We start from the raw sequence: 18,681 nt of genomic DNA on the forward strand, positions 1-18,681 counted from the left end.
CCCACCTCCACCCCAACCTCCTGCACTCAGGACCACTATCTGACGTTTTGCTCTGCATCAGTGGATGTCTTTTTTATAGGTGTGAATTTATATTATATATTAGTTTTACACTCCCACAGTTTGCATTTAAATTTAAATTGGATAATGTAAAGCTGTGATGACATGTTTCTAATTGTTCACACTTTCTTTATAGGCTACTCACATTTTAATCTTCGCTGCTTTCAACCCGTGAACAACACACTGCTGTTAGTAGCTATCACAGACTGGCCATGTGCGGTCTTTTCTTTTTTGTGCCATACCGCCCTCTACTGGTCAGTTTCACAGACTGTCTGGACAATTTATATTTATATTACAATTTGTATTGAGTCTGACTTTTAAAATATGTTTTGTTATGTTATATTGATGACCAATCCTGCTTAAGACAGATAACATTCAACTGGCAGTGGCTCAGTCAGTAAAATATGGAGTGTGGACTAGTACTTGAATATGCCCTTGAGCAAGGCACCAGATATCGGTTTATATTCATTTTAATAGATATTTAAAATGTCCTTAATTTATTTATTCATTTATTTATGTAATTCCTTTTTACATTTGTTTAATGATACTTTCTGACTTTAAGGTTAGCCAAGCCAGGCCTATACAAGAAACACCTTTAGTAAAAACCGTCTAAGGGGTTGACTGACTGAAGACACACAGATGTTACTTGAACTCAGAACCATCTAACTAAGCTTTTCTACAAGATGAATTCTGTACGTCTGTAAGTCTAATTAAATGTGTAACTTTACATCAAAATTCAGGTGGGTTTTCCACATTGTTTGGGGTTGCACCTCAGGTTTTAGGTTATCAAATGGATATATAAATATAATACAGTATCTTGAAGGGCTTATCAGAAATATGGGCATGTCTGAATTGAACCAACACATTTCAGTCTGTGAAGCAGCATGCCTTCCACCTGAGCTGTCTGAACAGTGATAGATAAAGTGACTCTCACTATGAAAAGCTGAATTTTGATTGCAATATAAATATGTTTCACTGTTGACATGTATCAGTCTGTACACTTTGATTTATCTTCCAGTTGAAGAGAGTGCTTTATAAGACTTCACATAATCAACATTGAGTCAGCTGTACTAAGTTTCAAAGAAACATTGATATATTTGTTTCACAGTTACATTTGATTTAATCATCTTAAGATATATTCAAACGTGATGATGGCATCTTACAAAAGTAAATACAATAAAGGAAAAAAATCAATATTATAAACAATAAAGACATCAATGTAAACAGAATCATCATTATCTCTCGCAGCTGCCTCCACATCTATAGACTGTGTTTGAGAAACTCTCTCTTGATCATACAGTATTCAAATAAGAGATTTTGGTATTATAGTAATCCAGAAGAAGATCACAAGAGGTCTGTGCGTTTTAAAAGTGGCTCAACTTAGGGATTTGCTTTTTCCAACTCACAACCAGATAATTGTCTTTAACTTGATGTCATGATGACATATCCATCACCATCACAGTAACCATTAGAGACGTGCAGCCTTTAACACCTCTCCGTTGTCCCACATTGTGCTGGGCTGCAGGACTTTATCACTGATGATAGAGAGAGGGGTGAGGCTCTCCGGAGGGTCGGGGTCAGGCAGGTGCCATTGGATGAAGATCAAGTACATGAATGTCCCTAAAACACCTCCTACAAGTGGGGCCACCAGTGGCACCCAGAACCAGTAGTTGTAACACCTGGAGAGCAGACAGAAAGGATTCAGATGAGAGTTTGTTATTTAAAGTGGAATTATTCAATGTTCTTATAATAACACTGAATCTCTTATGTGAAAGGGATTGGTTAATGAGCTAAAAGAGTATTTTCCTAAAACAGAAGCAGCTATTTTCCATAAACAAGCTCAGCTCTGCTCGGCTCCAAACAAAGTTACAGAAAAAATTACCGGCTTACTGTTGAAGAATGTCAATTATTAGAAAGCAGCTATTTTTCAATTAGTGTTGGTTTGCTAAAATACCACAGATTTGTTTACACAAACCAGTCAGGTTGCCACAATATCAACTCTGATTTGATCATATCGGCTGAATGTGTATCCTTGCAATAATTTCTTAACACATTATTCATAAGGAAAGTCATTTTAAATGTTTTGATTTTTAATTAAAACATTTATTTTTAATTATTATTATTATCTTTTAAAAATGTATTCAGTTAAAATTAGGGCCGGGACTCGATTAAAAAAATTAATCTAATTAATTAGAGGCTTTGTAATTAATTAATCGAAATTAATCGCATTTTTAATCACATATAAATATTTGACCTGAGAACAGTGAGAAGCAATTTTTTTCACATGGATTTTAGTATACCATTAGGCGCATTCACACCGCAGTACTTTTCCCACAAAGGTTCATGAGAATTTAGTTCATGAGAACTCTTTGAACCTGGGGGTGGATTAGGCAAATGAAGCCGCTGACGTCACTTCTTCTTCTTCTGCATTGGGTTTACTGGCAGGCAGCAAACCACTTCACGTCGTATACTGCCGCCCAAAGTCCCCGGCCGGAAGTCCCCGGAGTTGGGGACTGGCTTCAGTAGAAGCTGCTGGGAGTCCCAGCAGCCTTCCGAGTAAATCGCCAGAACGCCGACACCTCCTCATCTCCACCGCTCCCATGTTTTATTTTGTGTTGCCATAAGTTAGTCTCTCTGCGTTTCTGCGCTGGGCTAATAATGCTAATGCGAGGATAATAAAATGGCGGCTTCACAAAACTTTTTGGGAGTTTTACGGGGCGTGGTTTGCAATCCGCCCAGCCAATCAGAAATATAGCTCTTTTCTCACAAGAGAGCCGTACGAAAGTCCCTGCTCTCTAGCAGCTCTCTGCTCTCTAGCAGGGACTTTCGTGGGGGTAAAAAGGTTCTCATGAACTAATTTTAGTACCGGCTCTTTTTGGTGTGAACGCGATAAAAGAGGCTAACGTCCACGCTAGCTTCCACGCTAGCTGCTATATGTTTTGCATTGAGGTGATACTTGAGGCTTGATGTGCTGCGGTGATATGCGAATTCCTTTTTGCATAATTTGCACACAACCGTGCTCTTATCGACGCTTCCATCCGTCCGTTTTTTAAAACAACATTTCCCACTGTTGTTCACTGTGGTTTGTTGTTGTCTGAAGTCATGAACGTTAGTTGGTGCTCCAGTATAATCGGTACGCCTGAAACTCATCCAGTGAGAAACGTTCCGCGGTGCAAAAATAAGTGCGATTAAAATGCGTTAATTTTTTTAACGCGTTAATTTTTTGTGTAATTCATTAATCTTAATTAACGCGTTAAAGTCCCGGCCCTAGTTTAAAATACTTACTTTATATACTTGCCGCAAATGTTAGTGTTCATTTCTATTATATGTGTATGTTATTGTATATTTTAAACATTTTTCACTCGTGTAAATGCTTGACACTGCTGCTGGAACAAATATATGTTCCCAATTTTGGGATAAATAAAGTATCTATCTATCTAACTATGCTGGACTTTTCTGATATTACATGCCCCCTATTGGATAACATCAATGAATGCAGCTTTCAAATAGACAAGATCAAGCAAAGGGATTATTGAACAGCTGTGGAGCCACAGAAAACCCTATGATCAGGGGTGCCCAACCAGTCGATCGCGATTGACCGGTCGATCGCGGGGAGATTCCCAGTCGATCGCGAGATGTGTCTAAAAATAGAACAACAATATTATTTTTTATCGGTAATGTCCTATATAACATGATCTTCCCGTGCCAGAATAATGCACTTGATCGCATCACAGCTTTGTGATTGGCCGGCTAGACCCCATGTGTCGGGGCGTGGCTGGTAAACAACCCCACACAGCTCAGTAAAGACTGTGAAATGTTGACTTTATTTGATAATTTCAGTCAAAACTAACGTTCATATTTCTCTCTTTGATTATAATACTGATGAACGTTCAAAACAAAGCACTTTGGCAACTTACCACCTACGTTTTAAAATGCTTAATAAGCACCGTAACTTTCATGATATAATTTCTCGGTCATAATCGGTTGTTTCCGTGAACGGCCGACTGTTGTGCGACGGCAAATGCTGCGGCTGCAATGCATTGTGGGGCAGCATTTTATCCTCTCCTTTCTGTAAGGGGGGTCCAGTGGTTCCTAAGCTAAAGGAGGTTAAAGGAAGTTTGAAACCTCCTTTCCTTTCATTTGGAGAATTGGAACGGCACTTATCATGGCTGCCACTGACGTACTTCCGGGTCATTTCACTTGGTTAGGAAGGTTCCTACGCTCTGAGTTGAGTCTTTTCTTTTTTCCTGTGTCATATGTGGCAGCACTGTTCAATGTTTCTTGAAAACATTACCCACTGTAGTATGTGACGTGTGAATAAACTCCAACTCTATATCAACAACACTGTTGTGTAACTTCAGTTACATACTTGTATGTGTGTAGATTAGAAAGAGCAGGTAAGATAAAGGATCTGCAGTATTTTATGAAGTATTAATCGTACAAGGTCAGTTTTATACAAGTAGAAGTGTGTATTTACCTGGTAGTTTACCTGGTCAGTAATGGCTACGCCTCTCTATTTGGACTGGTAGATCTCAGCAGACTGGCAACTTTAAAAGTAGCTCTCGGTTCAAAAAAGTTTGGGCACCCCTGATAAACCTATGTTTGTGTTGTCAAGCAAACACCAGTCAGATGTTTTGTAATGAGCTGACACCTCATTTTCTATTGATAGTGCAGAAAACTGTTGATAACCTAAGACAAGGACAAATACCTCTTAAAATGTCCTTCAAACAGTTTGAATGAATTGTGTAGCTTCATCTGTAAGGCCATACAATTATTGATAAGAAATAGGAATTCCAGAGTCATCAGTTTGGAAAGTTGTGTGTGTACAGCTGTAAAGAGATAGAGAGATATACAGTAGGAGCTGTATACTTTTACTTACGTGAAGACCTCAGTGCCCCAGCCTGCAGTCAGTGTAAAGAGGCGTGGCCCCAGATCCCGAGCTGGATTTATTGCACCACCACAGTTGGCTGACATTGACATGGAGATCCCCAGGACGATCGCTGCCACTATCGCAGGAATCAGCTCCGGGGGGGCCGGGGTGTTTCTCTTCTCACCCAAACTCAGGATGCACAACATCAGCATGCCAGTGCCAACTACCTAATGAAAAGTGTAAATACTGTAATGCACAGTTCAATAAAGGAACAGCTGTTAAAATAATGAACAAGGTCCACACAAAGTCTCCCACTGACCTGGTCAAGGAAACTGCTGGCCAAAGAGATGTACTCTGAGGGGTATGTGGCAAATATAGATGCTGTTTCATTTGGGCCATAGACAGTCAATACTCCTCCACTAAACTCCATTATAGCATCTGAAACAGACAGAGAGTTAATGTTAAAAACAGTTTGTGCACAAAGCTTCTCCATTTGTTTGATTTATCTGGTCATGACTTAAGATCTTTATCTATCAGCCCATTTATAGCAATGATAAAGTGTTTTGAAGTGCCAGAAAGACGAACCATAGTAGACCAGGTAGACGAGTCCTGATGCCACATAAGCCCCCAACAGCTGGGAGAGGAAGTAGGGTACCAGCCTTCCCCAGGGCACCTGGCCCAACACACAGAAACTCAGAGACACTGCCGGGTTCAGGTGAGCTCCTGCAGAGAAACATAGGAGATGGATGGGATCAGACAAAGAAATGTGAAGGCAATTGAATAGTAGATTACTTGTAGTCATAAAGTGTGTCAACTGGTAGACATAATTCAAAGCAAAGACCTTGACACGCTGGACAAGGCCTCTTTTATATTACAGTGATAAATACAGAGTGCTCAGATCAGTGGATCACTGCTGAAATGGAAAAGTCTAATGTGTTTTAGATTTGTTGTTGTGGTTTTGAAATACTGACACAAATCAAGAAAACAAATACTCTGACAATCTATCCAATCACTGCATGCTAACCCTTACCCTACGTGTGCACAGTCTGCCTGTGCATTCATTCATAACTGTGAGTACTAACAATGGCCATGTTCATTCTTTACATTATTATGAATTTTCTAAGGTTTATGATGATCACTTTAGGGGAGTAGTTTGGAGGGTGGCTTGAAGGGATGCGCTGTCTGTGTTTCCAACTTTAGGGACTTTTGGAGACTTTTGCAAGCCATGTTAAATCTCCAGTTACTCTTTGTGGATTTCCTCAATTGACCTATCCCTAATCTTTTGGAAGTGCAAGGCAGAAAACTAAACACTGCTATATTTGACTGTGTATATATCTTGCAAATGTATATTTAGTTAGAAGATCTCATTATTTGAAAAGTATTCATTTGATTTACCTGTGATGCCCTTGGTGAGGTACATAGCCGACATCACGCCCACAGAGAAGGCCATGTTGACTGACAGGAACTGACCTTTAGTTTCTCTGCTCGTCTTCACCTGCGCCGCAGCAGAGCAGCCGAAGAGCTTAACAGAAGATGAAGAAAAAACCCAAAAATGAATGTTACATCAAAAGATATATTTTACACTTTCAGGAAACAAGAAACAATCCATCAATGATTAAATAAAAAAACTGTAGGTAATTATCAATAGGCCAAACAAACGTATCAGTTATCACAGAAACAACAGTGTTGTTGTTCAAATGTGGTTACTTTTATTGTATCATAAGCTTCTTATCTCAATGATATTACAACAAATAATCTGATTTGGAGAAGAGAAGAAGAAACACACACGCATTAATGTATCATAAAACTCTGATTAAACGTTATGGCCTATTACCAATTGACATGATTGATTTATAAATCTATGACAGGTTGAGGTCACATTAAAGCATGTTATGGTATCGTAAAATAATAAAAGTTTAGTAGCAGCTCATGAAATATATATATGTTGTGCAATTAAGCTCAATTCATAATTTGTTTTATACATCAGAGAATATAAAATACCATACACTGACGAAAGGATGCTGCAAATGTGCCATTAGTCATTACAATTAAGTTGTATAAATCATATTTGTTGTTGTCCTATTGCATTGAAAAGGAAAGAGAAGCTGAATAATGAGAAGGAAACATAATTTTTTGACTTTTTTATATATTTATTCATAAATTCATCTCTCTTCTTGTTTTCGTGTGCTTTTATTTAATATTTTAAAGGGGTGAGGTGGATGTAAAAAATTACACCATAAAAAAGTTCCAAAAGCTGATAGACTCACCAGCAAAACAAATGTTCCCAAGAACTCAGCCATGCACTCTCGTATCAGAGGATTCTTCACTCTCAGAACTCGGCGGTTCAACATTGTTCGAGTTAAATCCTTCTTTTCATCTCACACTGAACTCTGTCTCTGCTGTTAGACACACCAGCTGTTGGGCTGCCTCTCTGTCCGGAAGCTAAAGTCAGTCCTGATGCTAAAAAAAAAGAAGTTATTTCTGTCACAACTTCCAACTGAGCATCTGAAGACCTGCGCTCCCACGTCCTCTCTGCCTTCTCTTCTTCCACAGCTGGTCAAACACGGTTTCTCATTTATTGGGCAGGCACCCTTCAGGATTGGCTGGAGCACAGAGAGTAATGCCTCAGCTGTTGGAGCTTTCTTATATGAACAGGGGCCATAAACAGTCAGATTATGTGATTATAGCCATGACAAGCAATGAGCCGCAACATGCATACAGCACAAACCCATCTACCTCCATCAAGAAACCAGTTACTGATCTTAATGATAAATAGGCATCCATCCCTAGTTTCTTCATATCTTCATAAGGTTTATGTGAAAGACAGATGCAGGTAACACCAACATACTAAAAATAAATAGGATACCACTCACCAGGCCACCGTCACAACCAGAGGTTTACAGTATGACACCCCTCGCCATGATATATGCAGTGTACATACAATACTTTGTACTCTTTATTTTATGTCTAAAGAATTCAATTCATTAAGTTTTCAAAGATGAGCTATATGGATACGGCCTTGCTTTAGGTAGGTTCCTGGAATTGATGATCTATAATAATAATAATAATCCTTATATTTATTATAGCGCTTTATCAATGACTCAAAGCGCTTTACAAATACACATTATACATACAGATCATACATACATGTAATAGTCGTCTACTGTGGACAATACCCACAATACTCTGTGGAATTTAAGACCAAAAAACAATATATAAATGTACAAATAATACTATTGCTAATATTAGAATTATTGTGGTGAAGCCGTCTTTGGTGATAGTTTGATAAGGCAATTAATCCAGAAATCATTAAATAGCAAGATGTCACCGTAACCGTGCTGTACTGAACCCTGGACCCCTAGTAGATTATGTAAACCATAAAATTCCCTGTAGTAGTAAGAAAACGTGTTATTGCTGATCATTTTCAAACAGGCACACGATGCGGCAGGAAATTATTTGTTGACATTTGATAAGATAAAAATACTGTTTGAGGAAGTTGGTCCTATTTCCTAGTAAGAAAGCTTTATTTTATTAATTTCTTTACTGCCATTTCATTTAAAAACAGACCAGTAGACTATATTTTTTATTTGGTGATTTGAGTAAAGTAAATTATCACTATCTCTCCACCACAAAAACCTTGACATGATGCATCGGGGGACATATCTTATCACATCTTCTTTTCGGTATTACTAACTGATTGTGGTATGTGAACTGTATGATAGGGACAGACACCTTTAACTCACTGAACTTCACTGATAAGATGATATCATCGTAACACTCTCTACCTCTGCAGGACATACAAATACAATGCATTTCTTTAAATTAGGATTTATTAAAAAGCAATATAAACTTTAAATGCAGTTAGGTTTCATTCACAATATAAAACAATATGTATTTTCATTTACAGTTGCCACATTTCTAGCTTCAAGGTGACCAAAGTAACTTTTACAAAGGTTGGTTGACTTAATAAATGTATGAGCCATCAGTGCACTTCAATTATATACAGACATATCCCAAGCCTTGAGGTAGATGTAGATAAAGTGATAAAAATACACACTTTTGACCTGGTCTTCAAGATTACATTTCCTATAGGGATTTGTATTAATTACTACAAATTACTGAGTTGTTTTAATGGCCTTAGGAATAAAAAGGTATAGCCACTAATGGATGGGTTTTGAGCTGTCATCAGTCACTGAGCTCTACTGTGCACAAAGCAGCTGAACAGTCCTCATGTTTCCAGATTTTCAAGAGGGCGTCGAAGCACCACGTCCACAGGCCCAGTCGGCAGTTTTCTGATCAAAGTCCAGGCCTCCAGGCGTCTCATCCCCACCACGCTCACACCTTCAATCTCCTCGACCTCATCACCAGGATACATCTTGTCAACAGGACCTCCTGAAGGGTAAAAGGGTGGCTTTAATCACATGTTTGTTTACTAAGATCTTAAAGGACAGGCAAGGGGAAAGATAATTGCTTCAAGTGTAGTATAGTATAATATAGTTTTAATGTAGAACAGTTATTATGAAAGGGTTGCTTAGAATATGTTTTATTAAGCTTGTACTGCATAAGCAAAAACAGGTGTCTTTCTCTTTTCGGCCTATCTACAAGAATATCTGGATAACAAGAGCAAAGTAAAATAAAAATAATCGTCACTTTGTTTCATGTTTTTTTTTTTATTGATTTCTTAACCGATGTTATTTTTTAATAAAGTAACGTTGAGTACTCAATAAATCCAACGCTTGACACAATTTATTTAAGAAGATAAAGAGAAATCTTGTCCGCATGTTGTCGTTCTGGGGCTTTTTCCTGGTTTGGGTTCTGATTATAACAAAACCTTACACGGTAGCAAACGTAATCTTGACATTTTTATGCTTTTCTGTGTAAACATGACTTTGTTTACCATGTTAATTGAAATGAGGTCCAAAGACGTGGTTTCTGAGTTTGGAGTGAAAGAGCTAAGTTGGCCTGCAGGGAGCACGGACCTAAACCCCACCTAACAACTCATGTTCACCTCTTTGTGGGGTGGATAGAGTCTCTGTAATCTCTGTATTTCTTCTTTGGAAGATAAATAATACTACAGTCCTCACCCTGGAAGATCTTCTGTACAGTGAGGGGTCTGTTTCCCAGGTTGGAGTCCGCACCTCCCTCCAGGCTGAAGCCCAGATCCCTGCTGTTCTTCTCCAGTCGCACACACAAAAGCTGACCTGAAAGTAGCAAAAGCAGAAGAACAGTCAATATTTGTCTCTAAAAACGTGTATACAGGACTATGATCTGAAACTGGCCCTCCCGCTGTACTTCTCGGAGACTTCAACCTCCAGATGGGGAAGATAGACGAACTAACATCTCTGTTAACCGCCTTTGCTTTCTCACTCTCTCCGTCCCCACCGACTCATAAAGCTGGCAATGTCCTTGATCTCATATTCTCAAGGAACTGCGCTACTTCTAACCTCTCTGTAAACCCGCTCCACACATCCGATCACTTCTTCATTTCATTCTCTCTATCCCTTTCCAAACATAACAAACTAATCTCTTCCCATCCTACACTTGTCCGCCGTAACCTTCGCTCCCTCTCTCCCTCTACCTTTGCCTCGTCGGTGCTCTCAGCCCTCCCTTCCTCTGATTCGTTCCAACTACTGCCTCCAAACTCTGCTGCAGAAACTCTCCTCTCTACTCTCTCATCCACTCTGGACTCGCTCTGTCCTCTGACATCTCGGCAGGCTCGTCAGTCCCCTCCGGCTCCCTGGCTAAATGATGCACTGCGTGCTAATAGAACCGTCCTTAGGGCAGCAGAGCGGAAATGGTGGAAATCCAAACACCGTGACGACCTCCTAACCTATCAAGCTCTCCTCTCCTCTTTCTCTGCTTCGATCTCTCAGGCAAAAAGCACTTTCTTTCAAGATAAGATCCAATCTTCCTATTCCAATCCTAAAAAACTATTTTCCATCTTCTCCACCCTCTTGGACCCTCCAAAAGCTCCTCCCCCCTCCTCACTTCTGTCAAGCGACTTTGTTACCCACTTTGAAAAAAAGGTTAATGATATTCGCTCTTCTTTTTCTGACTCACCTTTACTCACCGCTGGGTCACCAGACCTTCCTTCCACCAACACACTAACCTCCTTTTCCCCTCTCTCTCCAAGTGAGGTTCTTACCCTCATTACCTCTGCCCGCCCTACCACCTGTCCTCTGGACCCTATCCCTTCAAACCTCCTTCAGACTATCGCTCCTGATATTCTATACCGTTTCTCACCCACTTCATCAACACTTCTCTAACTTCTGGTCACTTTCCAAACAGTCTCAAGGAGGCAAGAGTAAACCCTCTCCTAAAGAAACCCACTCTCAACCCGTCTGATGTTATAAACTACAGGCCTGTCTCTCTCCTCCCGTTCCTGTCTAAATCACTTGAACGCGCTGTCTTTAAACAACTCTCCTGTTATCTCAATCAGAACAACCTTCTGGATCCGCACCAGTCTGGTTTCAAGGCAGGTCACTCCACAGAAACTGCTCTCATTGCTGTCACGGAGGAACTGCACACTGCCAAAACTGCATCCCTCTCCTCTGTCATCATCCTGTTGGACCTGTCTGCTGCATTCGACACGGTGAATCATCAGATCCTCCTTCGCACTCTCCAAAAACTTGGAGTTTCAGGCTCTGCACTTTCCCTCCTCACCTCATACCTGAAAGACCGTACCTACAGGGTGACTTGGAGAGGGTCTGAGTCCGACCCTTGTCAATTAACTACGGGGGTCCCTCAGGGCTCTGTTCTTGGTCCCCTCCTCTTCTCCTTGTACACAAACTCGCTCGGATCAGTCATTAGCCCGCATGGTTTTTCTTACCACTGCTACGCTGACGACACCCAATTAATTCTGTCCTTTCCCCGCTCAGAGACCCAGGTCGTCGCACGCATCTCTGCTTGTCTAGCTGACATCTCTCAGTGGATGTCTGCTCACCACCTCAAGCTCAACCTTGACAAGACTGAGCTGCTCTTCCTCCCGGGAAAAGATTGTCCAACTCTTGACCTGACAATCAACATCGGCACCTCAGTTGTTTCCCCCGACTCAGACTGCAAGGAATCTGGGTGTGACCCTAGATAACAACCTGTCCTTCACTGCAAACATCGCTGCTACAACCCGCTGCTGCAGATACACGCTTTACAACATCAGGAAGATACGTCCCCAGCTGACTCAGAAAGCGACTCAGGTTCTGGTCCAGGCTCTCGTCATCTCACGCCTAGACTACTGCAACTCCCTCCTGGCTGGTCTACCTGCATGTGCCATCCGACCTCTGCAGCTCATCCAGAATGCAGCGGCTCGTCTGGTTTTCAACCTTCCTAAATTCTCCCACACCACTCCGCTCCTCCGCTCCCTTCACTGGCTTCCGGTAACTGCTAGAATCCACTTCAAGACACTGGTACTTGCTTACCGTGCTGCGAATGGATCTGGCCCTTCCTACATCCAGGACATGGTTAAACCGTACACCCCAGCGCGTGCACTACGCTCTGCATCAGCCAAACGACTCGTTGCGCCCTCGCTGCGAGGGGGACCCAAGTTCTCATCGGCGAAAACACGTGGGTTTGCTATCCTGGCTCCAAGATGGTGGAATGAGCTCCCCATTGACATCAGGACGGCAGATAGCTTGCACATCTTCCGGCGCAAACTGAAAACTCATCTCTTTCGACTCCACTTCGAGCGTTAGAACGATTAACGAAGCACTTTTATACTAATAAAGGACTGGATTACCTAAAGCCAGTTGAGTAGCACTTGAAATGTTTGGCTCTATGAAACCTGATATACTTATATGATTCTGTTTTCTTCAAGGTTGTGTCTTCCTGGTCGAATGTACTTATTGTAAGTCGCTTTGGACAAAAGCGTCAGCTAAATGCAATGTAATAATGTAATAATGATCTTTACAAAGTGTTGTTAAAGTACGCCTCCTCACCCGTGTCAGTTGACGGAGTCTGTGTTGGTCCCTGATTTTTTGTCTGCCTTCCTTTCTTTTGGACACTGCTAACCTCTCCCCTCCTCAGGACCACCACCCCCATCTCCCGAGCCTTTGCCCTCCTCAGGAACCTCAAGGCCTCCCAGTGGGCATAGCCGCTCAGTGCTGTGCCGTTGATTGACAGGATCTGGTCCCCTTCCCTTATGGAGCCTTCCTGGGCTGACACGCCCGAGTGGAACACTTTGTGGACCTGAGAACACATTGTGGTACAAATTAGGAGACTGAAGACAATTAATTTAAATAGTTTTCAGGAGAAGGCAGCAAGGGGTATTTTCTCACAGTGACAGGCTTGTTCTGGTCCACGCCTCCCGCCAGACTGAAGCCTAGTCCCACTCCCATGTCCTTATGGAGAACCACCACCTGTACATCATCATAGTCCTGCAAAAAGGGAAGGCAGAGAGAATAACAACAACGTTACAGTAGGCCTGATTATTTGGCACTTGTATAAACTCCCTAGTTCATGGTAATGTTTGTTGTCTCAGAACCACAGAAAGTGACTGTTGCTGATGTTTGTACCTGTAGGGTGCTGTCCCCCACGCTCCTGACATCCTCCAGCAGCCTGTCGAGCTCCTCACTGGGCATCACGGACACACAGGAGAGCGCCGACATGTCTGAGCTCAGGGAGGCAGTCCGACGGCTTGACGTTTGCCACTCATCGCAGTCATTCTCCGACTCATAGTCCACTCCAGCAAAATTACACAGGTCTGAAAGACTAAAGGCAAGAAAGAAAAGGAGTTATAGGTGTGAGGTACTGACAAATTGTTGGAAGAAATATAATACAAACATTACCCACCTGACACAGAAGCTCTTGTGATCTGACTGGCTCATGCTACTAGTGACGGTCACTGAAGACTCTCCAGAGTCGGAGTCATAGTTTGAATCATCGTCCCTCTCTGTACTTTCATCATCATCTTCATAACCATCTTCATCGTCATTCCAGACCCTCAACTTTGGGCTCAAGCCAGCCACCCAAGCCTCAAGGTCCAGCAACTGTTTCTTCCCATTTGGATGGGCTTTGTTCTCCGGAGAGATGAGACCGGGGAGGTCGCTGTGGGACGAACTGGCCAGGGGATGAGGGAAAAGGCGGGAATGTTGTTCAGGAATTTTGGCTGACACTGCGAAGACAGAAGTGCTTTCCTTTTCCCTGCCTATAATGGAATTGATGTTTTCCGGTTGAGTGGTAGGTGAAAGAAGAGGTGAGTTATTTGGAGAGTTTGTTGGAGTCTCGTCGTCATCGCTAACTGGTGAAGTAACCAGAGAGTGTGCTTTCTGCACACCAGCAGAAGTGTTGCTGGATTTGGACAGTAGCAAAGATGGACTCTGGCTAGAGTCTTCAGGGCTTGAGATTTTTTGGAAATCTGTCTCATCTATGTAAAAGTTTCTACCATATCCTCCATTTAGCGGGATTTCCAATCGACTCTTGAGTCTAGAATATTTCTCGAAATCATCAGCAAAATGATTATCTGTTCCCTTTTCCTGTGTTTCATTCGAATCAGTACCTTCTCTCTCATTCCTCCCTAGTCTTAGTCCAACCTCATCCTCTGATAAAGACCTGTTTGACCCGGGCTTCTTTCCTGCTCCTGCCACTTTCTCCTCAGCCTCATCACCTGCCTCCCTTCCCTTTTTCAATTCCTCCCGCTTGTATCTCAACCCACCAATCGCTTTTGCTGATCCACTCTTTTTTACTCCATCATAATCACTGCTGAGTTGTGTTGGCACAGAAAAGGCTCGTCTTGGCATCACGACCTGTGCTGAAACTAAATTGTGGCCTCTCTGTGTGAGGGCCTCAAACTGATTGATCTTATTTCTCACACTGGCTGCAGAGGCAGTCGACCTTTCTGGGAATCTCTTCTTCTCAACTGTTTTTATTGTGATATCCTGTGACACAAACACATCTTCATCAATGCTGCTGCTCTTCAATAGTGTCCAGTCTTTTGCTGCATTATCTGACTTGTTTTCCTGCTCTTCTTTCAAAGAAAATGAACTCTCCTCTTCTGGGAAAGTGTTTGGATATGGTGCAGTAATTCCTGCTGCAGCCCTCGCAGCTCTTATCTGAGCTGCTGCAGAGTACCTGCTTCCCGCTCTATCCAGAGACATTGTGCCCATTTCCTCTAACCCTCTACCCCATTTAGCTCCCCCCTCCTCTGAAAACCTGCTCTGGGTCGGTCCTTGCCCTTGTACCCCTGACAGTCTCTCCCTGGTCCTGCTTGTCCCTGTATTAATTGAATTCTCAGAACCTTTAGTGTCATTTTGTGTCCAGGTGAATGATTTCCTGCTTGGCACAATGCTGCTATTCTCTCCGGGTGACATACACCTGGGGAAGGTTCCCCCTGATGCCCTCTCATATGACCTCTGCTGTGGCGAAACAAGGGAGTCTGTAGTTGTTTCTCTGTGATGGGATGTCAAAGAAGTAGAGAAGTCACTTGAATCCTCCATTTGATCAAAATTAGCTGATCCATAGAGTTTTTCTATCCGCTCCATTATACTCTGACCTCCTTTGGGTCCGAATGAAGAAGCTGTCCCTCTGGCACCGGTGCTAGATCCAGACAGGGACCTAATCCTAACGGGGAGAGAATTACCCCGACTGACCCTGTCCAAAGTCTCACTCATGAGACTCGCTGGCCTCCTCTCACTACTTGTATCTGCAGAGATATAGGCGTGAATTGAAGATATCACCCTGTCTCCCACACATTCAACTACAGTCCTTATTTCATTCGAGCCTTGTTTGGGTGACAACACAGATATGTCAGCCTTTTTTTCCCCGATCAGGGCTCGTGTCCCCCGCTCTCCAATCCAAACTCTTACTTCTACTTTGCATGTTTTGTCTCCTCAAGTCAGTCCTGCCCCGGCTTTCAGAGGCAGGGTTACAGTTTCTACCTCTGTCGGTGCCAAACTCTGTGATAGTTTGATCTGATGTGCCATTCTGGTTCAGCTTAATAGTCCTTTTATGGTCTGATGGTTCCTGCTCCTCGCCCTGCCCTCTGACAGTGCTGCGACTCCCAGTCCTGGCTTGATAAGCAGTGACTGTGCCATCCGCCTCCTGGTTTGTGCCATTTGTGCCAGAGAGAGTCCAATCTCTCTCGCCAACTTCCTCAGAACTCTCCTTCTCCTGTTCTTGAAAACTCCTTGTTTTCCGGACACCTGGCCTGCGAGTGAGACGGTAAGACGGAGAGCTGGCTGAGCGCACAGTGAAGCATCCTCCTGTCTGCTGCTTGTCATAGTCACTCACTTGAGTAGGCAGCATGGACAAGTCCATTGTCTGAGAATAAACAAAGTTAATAACCTGCTGTCAAGTGCCAAATCCCAAAAAGAGAGCGGAGGAGTGAACTTGATATTCAAGCAAATCCGAGCAACTGTCTGATGATTGTCTGTTGTGTGGTTGAGAAGAGAGCTCCACTGGGCTTCTCTCATTGATCTCTTGTCGTTTTGTCCCTTGGATTCTTTGGCTCCCCCAACATGACTTGAGAGAACAGCTCCCACTGCCTGCAAAGCATAACAAAGGTACACATTTATATCCTGAGATCGCATTGGGATGAAATGTTGTGATATGTAGATTGTGGCTCGTTGAAATGGTCAAACAGAAGCACATAGTGTTTGATGATAGGGAACACAACACGTAATAGAGAAGAATAGAGAGGACAGTGAATGCAGAAGATATGAAAATGTTAAGAACAACAAATAGGAACAAAAGAAAGAGCATGACGGCCAGAGAACTAAACTATTGTAAACTTAACGCCTGTAAATTATGTCATTTGGCAACACGTCTCTGCCCTGCTGACATACCCCTCACACTGTCTCAATGAGCCCATTCACAGAACAGTGGGACTGACTCACATAATGCACTCTGTTGTACACACACATATCATAACGGCTGTTTACACAAGCAACATACTCATGACTACCTGTCAGCGTCAGCAAAACCTGAATTAAAAACTGGAATAACTCACCAAACTGCAATCCTCCCAGTAAAAACAATGTATTCAAATACAACAAACAGTCTCTGTGATGCGCGTATCGGCCTCATAGAGCCACAGGAGGACAACGACTGACTGAAACTTTGTAACAGTGTTCAGGGGAAACGATCAGATAAGATGGACAAAGATGAGGACAAAGTCACTTTCATTTACATCCAACCTGCTTGGGGATATATTGTATTACTGATGAACAATGGCACTTGTTCAAATTACAGGCATTGTTTGATAACCACCGAAACCATCTTTGATCATTAATCAAGGCAGAATTAAGAGCGATCTATCTTGACGTTGAACACAAGTAGTGTAAGCTGTTGATTTACTGTACAAATACAACAGGACTAGCAAGCAGATAAGAAATGGCTGCATCATTGTATGAAGCTGTTTAGGTGTCAGCGTGTTACTGTGGGAGACAGTCTCCGTGGTGCTTTCCAATGAAGGTGAGTCTGAGTGTCGGTTTACAGAAACACCTGTTCTGTTAGGTCAAAGCCTCCCATCTGGGTAACCAGGCAACACTGCTCAGTATACTTTAAACCCAGATTGAAGAGCGAGGAAACAAAAATGCATCAAGACATATACACAATACATTCACTCACTCACATAATCAAGAATTAGCACAAATAGATCCCACATCCACAAACACATGTGCCTTACCTTACCTAGGAATGAGTTCTTGTCCTACACCGCTGTGTGAAACAGGTTCATAATAAAGGCAGCGCTCTGCAATGACATCAGCTCAACTCCTCTCTCTCTCTCTCTCTCTGTCTTGTGCTCTCTCTGTCTGCTTTGCATGATGAAGTGTGTACAGTGACGCAAACCTGCCACACTGGTTTATCCTCTCATCCTCTCTCTCTCTGTCTCTCTTTCTCTCTCCTCCCCCTCCCATTGTTGTTTTCTCCCTCTTTTCCTCTTCTCACAGGGTAGCATTCCTGACAGCAGTTCAATGTGTCACCCACTGAAATGTTTAACAGACACACAATCACACACACACAACTGACAATTCAAACCTTAAGCTCCCTCACACATTAGCATTTCATAGCTCAAGGGAGAGAAGATGCAGTCCAGATTAATGTGTGAAACAGACACAAATGACATTTTCCAACAGTCTTATTACATAACCCCACCTCAGGGTAAATGTTAGTTCAGTCATCTGGGCTGAGCAGGTATCAAAATACATAATAACAGAGCACCTATAATTGGGACCAGAGACAACAAAGGGCCCAGAAATACCAGCAGGGATTAATATTGTTAAAAGTACACCTCTCGTATGACATGTGTTAAACAAAACAACAGGCTACAGGAGAAAAGTGTCTGAGATAAAGAAGAAGCAGAAGAAGAAGAAGATTTCGTGAAATGTGGGAAGGCGTAAGAACAGTCACATGTACAAAAAGCAAAAGGACAGCGATAAATACAATCAAAATATTCAATTCTAGTACTTACAGTTATGTTTGTTGTGTAGACGCTCTTGTTGTACTGATTCTTTTTGGCATGCACCTGCAATTGTCTTCCGTTGAAAGAGAGGAAACTGTGGTCAGCATGCTGCAACGCTACATAAGAGTACACATCTTAAAGTGAGTGCCTGTCAAAAGCCGAAATAGACTGAGTGGAGACATTGATCCTATAGGCTAGGTCTTAGAATCCAATAAATGATAAGCCAGAGGGGTGGTAGGTCGCATGGTCTCCTTAGGACAGAGATTAGTCTGTGAGGAGGGGTAAATAGCTCCAGTTCAAATCCCAAACACCCCCCTTGTCCCGGACAGAAGAATGGCACTTATTGTCTAACAGGATGGAT

The 18,681-nt window shown here is 42.4% G+C and overlaps 2 protein-coding genes across 2 annotated transcripts; both read right to left on the reverse strand.

Moving 5' to 3' along the window:
* Positions 1–1,382: 1,382 nt before the first annotated feature.
* aqp10a (aquaporin 10a) lies at positions 1,383–7,333 on the reverse strand. The gene is made up of 6 exons (XM_034227993.1): positions 7,195–7,333; positions 6,323–6,449; positions 5,513–5,650; positions 5,247–5,365; positions 4,937–5,154; positions 1,383–1,736 (listed from the first exon to the last, which is right to left on the reverse strand). Exons 1-6 carry the CDS (start codon positions 7,276–7,278, stop codon positions 1,526–1,528), a joined length of 897 nt encoding a protein of 298 aa, XP_034083884.1. The 5' UTR covers positions 7,279–7,333; the 3' UTR covers positions 1,383–1,525.
* Positions 7,334–8,496: 1,163 nt separating this feature from the next.
* On the reverse strand, positions 8,497–18,634 carry si:dkey-92i15.4. Its single transcript, XM_034227991.1, is given in 8 exon segments — positions 8,497–9,319; positions 10,012–10,128; positions 12,859–13,108; positions 13,198–13,296; positions 13,435–13,630; positions 13,712–15,675; positions 15,677–16,401; positions 18,330–18,634. Coding segments are annotated over 7 exon segments (3,288 nt in total). The 5' UTR covers positions 16,175–16,401; positions 18,330–18,634; the 3' UTR covers positions 8,497–9,155.
* Between the last annotated feature and the right edge of the window lie 47 nt (positions 18,635–18,681).

This window comes from Gymnodraco acuticeps, unplaced genomic scaffold, assembly GCF_902827175.1.
Source record: "Gymnodraco acuticeps unplaced genomic scaffold, fGymAcu1.1, whole genome shotgun sequence".
In the NCBI taxonomy this organism is placed as follows: domain Eukaryota; kingdom Metazoa; phylum Chordata; class Actinopteri; order Perciformes; family Bathydraconidae; genus Gymnodraco; species Gymnodraco acuticeps.

What these genes read in the sequence shown, in the direction of transcription:
- aqp10a (XM_034227993.1), bottom strand. Translation starts at nt 7,278, where the DNA reads ATGTTGAACCGCCGAGTTCTGAGAGTGAAGAATCCTCTGATACGAGAG. An exon ending in TGGGAACATTTGTTTTGCTG is followed by an intron (nt 6,450 to 7,194) that starts GTGAGTCTATCA and finishes TCTTCTGTTAAG; the next exon opens with CTCTTCGGCTGCTCTGCTGC. An exon ending in CCAGCAGTTTCCTTGACCAG is followed by an intron (nt 5,155 to 5,246) that starts GTCAGTGGGAGA and finishes ACTTTTCATTAG; the next exon opens with GTAGTTGGCACTGGCATGCT.